Source organism: Ursus americanus, chromosome X (assembly GCF_024610735.1).
Source record: "Ursus americanus isolate L20-20 chromosome X, mUrsAme1.1.p, whole genome shotgun sequence".
Taxonomy (NCBI): domain Eukaryota; kingdom Metazoa; phylum Chordata; class Mammalia; order Carnivora; family Ursidae; genus Ursus; species Ursus americanus.
The window spans coordinates 75,002,307-75,013,101 of record NC_142164.1 but is presented as its reverse complement, the minus strand read 5'-3'; the positions used below and the strand labels follow the sequence as shown (position 1 = coordinate 75,013,101).

The 10,795-nt window shown below is 42.7% G+C and overlaps 1 protein-coding gene across 2 annotated transcripts; it reads right to left on the bottom strand.

Moving 5' to 3' along the window:
• Nucleotides 1-437: 437 nt before the first annotated feature.
• LOC123786867 (spindlin-2) lies at nucleotides 438-2,297 on the bottom strand. Of its 2 annotated transcripts, none has more exons than XM_045789207.2 (2): nucleotides 1,989-2,297; nucleotides 438-1,386 (listed from the first exon to the last, which is right to left on the bottom strand). In XM_045789207.2, the coding sequence occupies exon 2, from the start codon at nucleotides 1,382-1,384 to the stop codon at nucleotides 608-610; it is 777 nt and encodes a 258-aa protein (XP_045645163.1). In that variant the 5' UTR covers nucleotides 1,385-1,386; nucleotides 1,989-2,297; the 3' UTR covers nucleotides 438-607. The 2 variants fall into 2 exon arrangements, with proteins under 2 accessions (XP_045645163.1, XP_045645165.1); XM_045789209.2 differs by having other exon boundaries at nucleotides 2,056-2,297.
• Nucleotides 2,298-10,795: the final 8,498 nt, after the last annotated feature.

The window sequence follows — 10,795 nt, the reverse complement described above, 5'->3', positions numbered from 1 at the left end:
GCCAACTTCTTTCTCCCCCCTTGCTCTGGACCTCTTCTAAGTTTCTTTGTGTCCCTCTCTACTCAAGGCATTCTGTCTGTTTTCCTCTAAGTCCCAAGATCTCACTCTCCCTCTGTTATTCTCCACCCCCTCCCAGTTGGGTGCCTCTCTCTTAGGTCATCCTTCCCCCAGGGAGCCTCTCCAATTCTGGCCCTGCCCCACCTCTTCCTATGCAGTCACCTCCCCTTCTCCCTCCCCCCACAGCCCATCTCTAGTTCCTTCTCCTCCCCCCTCTCTAGACTAGACCAGCTAAGTCCTATTCCATTTTTAGATGACTGATTATGATACTAGCTGAACTTTATTCACAGCCTGCATTTACAGCTGTCCCTTCCTTCCATGCCCCATCCACCAAACACACCCAGTCTTTTCAACATGACAAAGTCCTTACACACAGCATGTCATGTCCACATAAATTTGTATTTTTCAGAACAAAACAACAGTTATGCTGGCAGAGATGTTGAATTAACAGGGACCCTTAAGCTTTCAATACACTGAAAAGCAACATTATTTTGCATGTCTACAAATTATACATTTGTTTTCACAAATGTGGCAAAGTTTACCCTAACAGTTAGGACTTTTTCACCAAATCATAGACATAGATATGGAAATCATCATCAAACTTGATGAAATACACAGAGGGTTTGGCTTCCACTTGGTGAATGACCATGCCAATCCGTTTGGAGCCATCTTCTTTGGTATATTCCACATGTTTACCTATCAGGCCATCTACAACTCCTCCTGGCTCCCTCTCTGCTGGAGGAGACTCACTGGACTCTGGCATGATACGGAGGTCTCCTTCTTTATAATCATCTAGAAGCTGGTACATGTACAAGACAGGATCCTTCTCATAGGTAATATAAAACCAGGCTTTCATGATAGGTGCTTGGGCCAAGACCATTCCCCTCCATTCATCCTTAGAACCATGCTCACCCTCAAACATATGTTCCACAGCTTTACCAATTATGGTGTTTGCAAGGTTTGCATCACTGACTTGAGATGATGCCACCCTGTCGGAAAGAATTTTAAGAGACAAAACTCTTTCATCTCTGTGAAGTTCCAGTCCATAGACACAGTCAATTCCGTCATATTTCACCAGATAAAGAGAGGGATTTATAGGCACCTGATCCAGAACGGTTCCTTTCCACTGGGTGATGGGCTCATCACCTTCCTTCCATCCATGTGAAATTCTGCAGCCCACGATGTTCCTGCGGGACTGGGACGAAGGTCTGCCCCTCTGCTTCTTTTGGGAGGCTTTTTTCTTCGTCATGTTTGCCGACCCAGTGGCCCGGCCCACAGCTGCCCTGGTTTGTTGCCCTTCGGCCTCCTGTGCGTTGGGGGTCTTCATGCCTGCAGGGGGAGGAGAGAAGATAAGAAAGAAACATTCAATAGGACATAAGGTGAAGTTCTCCCAACAGCGACGTGTCTCTGTACCCTGCGCCAGAACCTAAATTTTCCCCGTGAGCCTGGCAGCAGTGCTGGAAATCCTGGCTGCGTGCCTGCCAAGTGCTCTCCCTCCTAGGTTCCTTTAGGCTGCGGGGAAGGGCGGCAGCGGCGGTGGTGCTGGCTGGGGTTAGGAACTCTGCAGGAGGGGGCGGGCCACCTCCTTGTTTAGAGCCCACCGCCTCCATCACCCTCCACTGGCACCCACTCTCAATACCCTGCAAAGCGCCTATCCCTTCACCACCTTGACCCGCACGCACTCACTGTCCTCCTGCCCTGGACGCCTCAGCCGGCTGCCCATACGCCCCTTGTCTACCCAGGATCGCTTTCCTGGCATCCAGTGCCCTCGCTTCCCCAGGCTCACCTTCAATTTCTTGCCTGGCTCCTAACGCCACCCCCGTTTCTTATTTCCCATAGCACTCCCCCACTGCAGCCTGACCAGGCGCCCGCCCCCACCCCTAATCTCCTGCAGGAGTCCCCCCATCCCCATTCTCCGTCCTGGAGCCCACCAGTGGCCTTGCCCTGCCTGGCGTCCACCGCCCCGGATCGCGGGCCTCACGTGCCCAAATCGGACACCTCGCTGCTGCCTCCGCGGTGAGCCTGTGTGGAAGGAGGATCAGCAGGCGATGAGCCGGGTGCCTGCACGGGCTGGGAGGGGAGGATCCGTAGGAGGGGGAGCGCGTCTAGGAGGGCGGCCGTGTAGGCGAAGAGGATGGCGGCGGTATCCTCAGCTCTGAGCTTCGCGGGCCCTCCGCCTCCCTGTCGGCGGCGGCGGCCCCTCTGCCACATCGGGCTCCCACCAGCCGCCGCCGCCGCCGCCGCCGCCGCCGCCGCCGCCGCCGCCGCCGCCGCCGCCGCCGCCGCCGCCGCCGCCGCCGCCGCCGCCGCCGCCGCCGCCCTCTTCCAGTATAGGAGTAGACTTTCAGTTTCCTGTTGGTAAAGAGGCCTCCCCTTCCTGCTAACACTAGGCAACCAGCCTTCCTAGTCCTGAATGAACTCCTGGTCTGCTCCTCCTCTTTCCAAAATTCACATCCTTGGGACCTATAGGTTGTCCTTTCCTCTTCTGCGTGCAGGCACCATCTCAGGCCCTGTAGCTCCACCTCTCATCTCCCCAGCTGAAGTGGCTTTTCATTTTTCGCATATTCTGCACACTTTTTGTATACATACAAATTGACCAAGAAATACCCAAAACACATATGAATACAGAAATATTTTACATTCGTACAAAAATATATGTATGTACACCTATATATATACACATTGTCTCTATGTATTTACAGATAATCATATCACCAGACACATAATCCCAGATGCACACCTCTACAATCACACAACACGCCGACATAATTCTCTGTGTACACATACACAGAAATACATATAATAAGAGTTTTTCTAAAGCAGGCTTAGGCGTCTTAGATTTGGAGATCTAGCTTTGGAGAAATAGTGTCTTATTTTAAATTGAGGGAGTTATTCTTGAATGTGATTACAATTAGTAACAACCTTAGCTAGTTTTGCATAGAATGGCATCCATTTTGAGTCTTGTTTGTAACCTTTTCTATTGAGTATAGATTTTTTCAACAATATCTTATAATTCTCTAGAATATCAATATTACAGTGCTATATCTGGTAGGCTGTTATCAGTTACTTGCAAGAGGAAAGCAATCTTGGGGAACCTGAGTGGCTCAGTTGGTTAAACGTCTGCCTTCATTTCAGGTCATGATCTGGGGGTCCTGGGACCAAGCCCAGGTTTGGGCTCCCTGCTCAGCAGGGAGCTTGCTTCTCTGTCTCTCTTTGACCACCCCCCCCCCCGTGTTTTCTCTCTCAAATAAATAAAATTTAAAAAAGAGGACAGCAATCTCAACTGATTCAAAATAAACATTATTTACTGGTTCATTATTTGAAAAATCTGATGGGTGTCAGATTAAGGTTAATCTATGTGGTCAGTTTTGTGACCTGAATTGTGTCTCCTCCAAATTCATATGTTTATGTCCTAGTTCCTAGTACCTCAGAATGTGAATGTATTTGGACATCGGGCCTTTAAAGCAGTAATTAATGTAAAATGGCATCACATGGGTAGGCTTTAATCCAATATAACTGGTGTCTTTATAAGAAGAGGATATTAGAACACAGACACACATGAAAGAAAGACCATAGAAAGAAAGAGGGAGAAAATGGCCATGTACAAGCCGAGGAGAGAAGCTTTAAATCTTGGACTTGGACACCTTGATCCTGGATTTATAACTTCTAGAACTGGGAGAAAAACAATTCGCATTATTTAAGCCACTGAATCTTTGTTACTTTTTTTTTTGGCAGTCCTAATAAATGAACATACTCAATAATGACATCCAAAGATGGTGTTCTATTTTCTCTCTGATGTCAGTTTCAACCTGAAGCTTAAGTTACAATATGGCTGTCAACAACTTTGGCAGTTATATACTTCCTTATTATTATGCAGTGACAGAGAGAACCTGCATAAAAACTTTTTATCAAAATTTTGCTTTGCTTTGATTGGGACCCTTTACCTGCTCTTGTAATATGGACAAAGATAATGTCATGCTCACTTATCTTAGGTCCAGTGAAAAACTGTCACATTAACAAAGTGGACAAATTGGCTCATGCTAATCAAGTGGTATCCCTAATGTTGGAGGTGGGGTCAATCTCACCAAAGATGACATAGGTTCTCCACAATCAAGGAAGATTGAAATGGATATTGGTACCTATCAACCAGATGATGGGTATTAAGGAGGGTATGTGTTGTGATGAGCCCTGGGTGTTATACGCAACTAATGAATCGTTGAACACTACAGAAGCTAATGATATACTACATGTTGGCTAATTGAATATAATAAAAATTTTTAAAAATACAATTGTATATTAAAAATAAAGAAATGGATATTGGTGAGGTAATCAACAATGTCTACAGCAATTCCAAGGTTATTATTTTGAAAGACAATCTGAAAGCTTCTATCATTCTTCTAAAAATTTGTGTTTCTCTGATACTGTGCCTAGATATGCCATTGCCAATTAACTTCAGATTTTTTTGATTAGTTCATAACAATTTACACTTTTTCAAAATTTTTATTTCTAAATTCTTTCAACTTGTGGGTAGATTTACAACATTCCTTGTGACATCTGCTGTCTTTGGACTTCATTTATAAAAATCTTTCACAGAAATTTGGATGAGCTTCCTACAGTTATTGTTTCACATTCATGATTTTGAATTGTCTGACTCCATAAGGGTAAACAGTAGAATTAGATTAGTACATTAAATGTTCTGGGGCATCAAAGCTCACGTTGTACATAGGATCAACAAGAATCTTCTATCTTGAAACAGTTTTCTGAACTTTTGTTGAGAATCACTGTCTTTAAAGGGAATCTGGAATAAATAGTGAGTCTTAAACTCAGTACTTTCTTGGGAATTAAGGTAAAGTAAGAATAATTTGATAATAAGTGCATTGGGTACTTGCACGAAGGACTTCGATGTTGTCTTAGAAAGTATTTCTCCTGGTACCACTACAGGTAAAAACTATGCAGTGTGGAAAAATGACTCCTTGAATACAACTGAGGGACAAACTTTCCCAACTGTTTTTACTTATTCCACCTTGTGCCTTCTCCAAACTACAAAGGTTTAAAGGGAAGGTATGTTTCTCATATACTTACTATCTTCTCTTTAGTATTGGCCTTATTTATCCTTTTCTCAAACTGACCCCACATCTTGCTCTTTGCCTTTGAGATCTCATTGCACACAAGTTTTGGGCTTCCTATCCTCCTTTGTTACACCTCGGAGTCACCCAGAAGTCTTCAGAACTCCACAGCACTTTCTAAATTTTCTTTTTTTTTATAATGATTTTTTATTATATTATGTTAGTCACCATACAGTACATCCCCGGTTTTCGATGTAAGGCTCGATGATTCATTAGTTGTGTAAAACACCCAGTGCACCATGCAATATGTGCCCTCGTTACTACCCATCACTGGCCTATCCCATTCCCCCACCCCCCTCCCCTCTGTAGCCCTCAGTTTGTTTCTCATAGTCCATAGTCTCTCATGTTTCATTCCCCCTTCTGATTACCCCCCCTTTCTTTATCCCTTTCTTCCCCTACTGATCATTCTAGTTCTTATGTTCCATAGATGAGAGAAATCATATGATAGTTGTCTTTCTCTGCTTGACTTATTTCACTTAGCATTATCTCCTCCAGTGCCGTCCACGTTGCAGCAAATGTTGAGAACTCGTTCTTTCTGGTAGCTGAGTAATATTCCATTGTATATATGGACCACAACTTCTTCATCCAGTCATCTGTTGAAGGGCATCTCGGCTCCTTCCACGATTTAGCTATTGTGGATATTGCTGCTATGAACATTGGTGTGCATATGGCCCTTCTCTTCACTACATCTGTATCTTTGGGGTAAACACCCAGTAGTGCAATGGCTGGATCATAGGGTAGCTCAATTTTAACTTTTTAAGGGACCTCCACACTGTTTTCCAGAGTGGCTGTACCAACTTGCATTCCCACCAACAATGTAGGAGGGATCCCCTTTCTCCACATCCTCTCCAACAATTGTTGTCTCTTGCCTTGTCTATTTTTGCCATTCTAACTGGCGTAAGGTGGTATCTCAGTGTGGTTTTGATTTGAATTTCCCTGATGGCTAATGATTTTGAACATTTTTTCATGTGTCTGTTAGCCATTTGTATGTCTTCATTGGAAAAGTGTCTGTTCATATCTTCTGCCCATTTTTTGATTTGTTTATTTGTTTCTCGTGTATTGAGTTTGAGAAGTTCTTTGTAGATCTTGGATACCAGTCCTTTATCTGTAGTGTCATTTGCAAATATCTTCTCCCATTCCGTGGGCTGCCTCTTAGTTTTTCTGACTGTTTCCTTGGCTGTGCAGAAATATTTAATCTTGATGAAGTCCCATAAATTCATTTTATCTTTTGTTTCTCTTGCCTTTAGGGATGTATCATGAAAAAGTTTGCTTTGGTCGATGTCGTAGAGGTTGCTGCCTATGTTCTCCTCTAGAATTTTGATGGATTCCTGTCTCACATCGAGGTCTTTCATCCATTTGGAGTTTATTTTTGTGTATGGTGTGAGATAGTGGTCGAGTTTCATTCTTTTGCATGTAGCTGTCCAATTTTCCCAGCACCATTTATTGAAGAGACTGTCTTTTTCCCACCGGATGTTTTTTCCTGCTTTATCAAAGATTAGTTGCCCAAAGAGCTGAGGGTCCATTTCTGGGCTCTCTATTCTGTTCCATTGGTCTATGTGTCTGTTTTTGTGCCAGTACCATGCTGTCTTTGTGATCACAGCTTTGTAGTACAGCTCGAAATCCGGCATTGTGATGCCCCCAGCTTTGTTTTTCCTTTTCAACAGTTCCTTGGAGATTCGGGGTCTTTCTGGTTCCATACAAATTTAAGGACTATTTGTTCCAGTTCTTTGAAAAATGTCCTCGGTATTTTGATCGGGATAGCATTGAAAGTGTAGATTGCTCTGGGTAGCATGGACATTTTAACTATGTTAATTCTTCCGATCCATGAGCATGGAATATCTTTCCATCTTTTTATGTCTTCCTCAATGTCTTTCAAGAGTGATTTATAGTTTCTAGAATAAAGGTCCTTTACGTCTCTGGTTAAGTTAATTCCAAGGTAACGTATGGTTTTTGGTGCTATTGTAAATGGGATAGATTCCCTAGTTTCTCTTTCTTTGTTCTCGTTATTCGTGTACAGAAATGCAACTGATTTCTGAGCATTGATTTTGTATCCCGCCACGTTACTGAATTGCTCTATAACTTCTAATAGTTTGGGAGTGGCTTCTTTTGGGTTTTCCATGTAGAGTATCATGTCATCTGCGAAGAGAGACATTTTGACTTCTTCTTTGCCGATTTGAATACCTTTGATCCCTTTTTGTTGTCTGATTGCTGTTGCAAGGACTTCTAGTACTATGTTGAATAATAGTGGCGAGAGTGGGCATCCTTGTCGTGTTCCTGATCTTAAGGGAAAGGCTTCCAGCTTTTCCCCCTTGAGAATAATATTTGCAATAGGCTTTTCATAGATGGCTTTTATGAGATTGAGAAATGTACCTTCTATTCCTACACTCTGAAGGGTTTTAATCAGGAAAGGATGCTGTATTTTGTCAAATGCTTTTTCGGCATCGATTGAGAGGATCATATGGTTTCTGAGTCTTTTCTTGTTGATATGATGTATCACGCTGATTGATTTATGAATATTGAACCACGCTTGCATCCCAGGTATGAATCCCACTTGATCGTGGTGGATAATCCTTTTAATGAACTGTTGGATTCTATTAGCAAGTATCTTGCTGAGGATTTTGGCGTCCATATTCATTAGGGAAATCGGTCTGTAATTCTCCTTTTTGAGGGGGTCTTTGCCTGGTTTGGGGATCAAGGTAATATTGGCCTCATAGAATGAGTTTGGTAGCTTTCCTTCTGTTTCTATTTTTTGAAATAGCTTTAGGAGAATAGGTATTATTTCTTCTTTGAATGTTTGGTAGAATTCGCCAGGAAAACCGTCCGGGCCTGGAGTTTTGTTATTTGGAAGGTTGTTTATCACTGACTCAATTTCTTCGTAATTAATTGGCCTGTTTAAGAAATCAATTTCATCCTGTTTCAATCTTGGTAGTTTATAGGTTTCCAGGAAGGATTCCATCTCTTCCAGATTGCTTTGTTTATTGGCATATAGCTGTTGATAAAAATTTCTAATAATCCTTCCAATTTCAATGGTGTTCGTCGTGACCTCTCCTTTTTCATTCATAATTTTAATAATCTGGGTCCTTTCTCTTTTCTTTTGGATAAGTCTTGCCAGTGGTCTGTCAATTTTATTGATTCTCTCAAAGAACCAGCTTATAGTCCTGTTGATCTGCTCTACTGTACTTCTGGTTTCTGCTTGATTGATTTCAGCTCTAATTTTGGTCAGCTGCTTCCTCGTGCGTGGATTAGGCCTGTCCCTCTGTTGCTGTTCCAGCTTCTTGAGGTGAGAATATAAGAACTGCATTTTAGATTTTTCTATTCTTTTGAGTGAGGCTTGGATGGCTATGTATTTCCCCCTTAGGACTGCCTTTGCAGTATCCCATAGGTTTTGGACTGTTGTGTTTTCATTCTCGTTGGTCTCCATAAACTGTTTAATTTGATTTTTGATTTCCTGGTTTATCGAGTCATTCCTGAGCAGGATGGTTCTTAGTCTCCAAGTGTTTGAGTTTCTTCCAAATTTTTCCTTGTGGTTGAGTTCCAATTTCAGAGCGTTCTGGTCTGAGAATATGCAGGGGATAATTTCAATCTTTTGGTATCGGCTGAGACCTGTTTTGTGTCCCAGGACATGGTCTATTCTTGAAAATGTTCCATGGGCATTAGAATAGAATGAGTATTCTTTGGTTCTGGGGTGTAGTGTTCTATATATATCTAAGAGGTCCAACTCGTCGAGTATTGCATTCAAAGCCTTTGATTCTTTGCTTAGTTTTTGCCAGGGTGTTCTGTCTATTTCTGAGAGTGGAGTGTTGAGGTCCCCTACTACTAATGTATTTTTTTTTTTTATGTCTCTTTATTCTGGTTAAGAGTTGGCTTGTGTATCTTGCTGCTCCCCTGTTGGGGGCATATATATTTATAATTGTCATATCCACTTGTTGAATACTTCCTTTAAGAATAATATAGTGCCCTTCTGTGTCTCTAACTATAGTCTGTAGTTTATTTATTTATTTATTTTTTAAAGATTTTATTTATTTATTTGACAGAGACAGAGACAGCCAGCGAGAGAGGGAACACAAGCAGGGGGAGTGGGAGAGGAAGAAGCAGGCTCATACCGGAGGAGCCTGATGTGGGGCTCGATCCCTTAACGCTGGGATCACGCCCTGAGCCAAAGGCAGACGCTTAACCGCTGTGCCACCCAGGCGCCCCTAGTCTGTAGTTTAAAATCCAGTTTATCTGATATGAGAATTGCTACCCCAGCTTTCTTTTGAGGTCCATTTGCGTGAAAGATGGTACTCCATCCCCTTACTCTCAGTCTGAATGCATCTTTGGGTTCGAAATGAATCTCTTGTAGACAGCAAATGGATGGGTCATTTCTTTTTATCCAATCTGCAAGTCTGTGGCGTGTTAAGCAATATTTTAAACCATTAATGTTAAGACTGAGTACTGAGAGATATGCTTTTAATTCTGTCATGTTGTCAGTAAAGTCTTTGTTTGTATTGGCTGTGACTTTCTGTTCTGTATCACTCTTGGGGCCTTTTTACTTTTATAGAACCCCCCGTAATACCTCCTGTAGGGCCGGTTTCGTGGTTATGAAATTGGTTAGTGACTGTCGATTCTGAAATGTCTTTATTTCTCCATCAATTCTGAATAACAGCCTTGCTGGATAAAGGATCCTTGGCTGCATGTTTTTCTCTGAAAGAGCTTTAAAAATGCTCCCCCAACCCTTTCTCTCATTCCAGGTCTGTGTATACAGGTCTGACATAATCCTGATGCCTTTGCCTTGGTACGTGAGAAATTTGTTTGCCCTGGCCGCTTTCAATACTGTATCCTTGGATCTAATATTTGCGAGTTGCACTATGACGTGACGTGGCGTAGGTTTGTCGTGGTTGAGCTTGGGAGGGGTCCTCTCTGCCTCTTGGACACGAATGTTTGTTTCCCTTGCTAGATTAGGGAAGTTTTCAGCTGCAATTTGTTCAAATATCTCTTCTAGACCTCTGTTTTTCTCCACCCCTTCAGGGATGCTGATGATTCTAATATTGGATCGTTTCGTTGAGTCAGTAATCTCCCGTAGCCAACATTCGTGGGAGTGGATTTTTTTAAGACCATCTTCTATTTTCATTTTTTCCTCTATTAACCCATCCTCCAATTCACTAACCCTTTCCTCTGCTTCGGTGACCCTTGCCGTCAGAGCCTCTAGTTTTGCCTGCATTTGGCTCATAGAATTTTTTAATTTCTGTCAAATTCGCTCTCATTTCCACCCTTAGGGATTCTATATTCTCAGTAACATTTTCCTTAATACTTTCTTCAAGTCTACTCATCATCTTGACCATTGTTACTCTGCATTCCATTTCTGATCATTTGGTTACATCCATATCCATTACTTCTGTGGCAGAGGCCACAGACTCACTGTCTTTTCTTTGCTGGGGGGGGGGGCTTCTCCTTCTTGTCATTCTGATGAGGAGAGGTTGCGGGGTTGTCCAGAGCCCAAATTATTGACTGGGTCCCAGGCCGTGTCCCTTGTTTTATAGGGATCTTAGTGATGTGGGCTTCTTCTTTAAAGATTTTATTTATTTACATATCTGAGAGAGGGAGACAGATAGTCAGCAAGAACGGAACAGAAG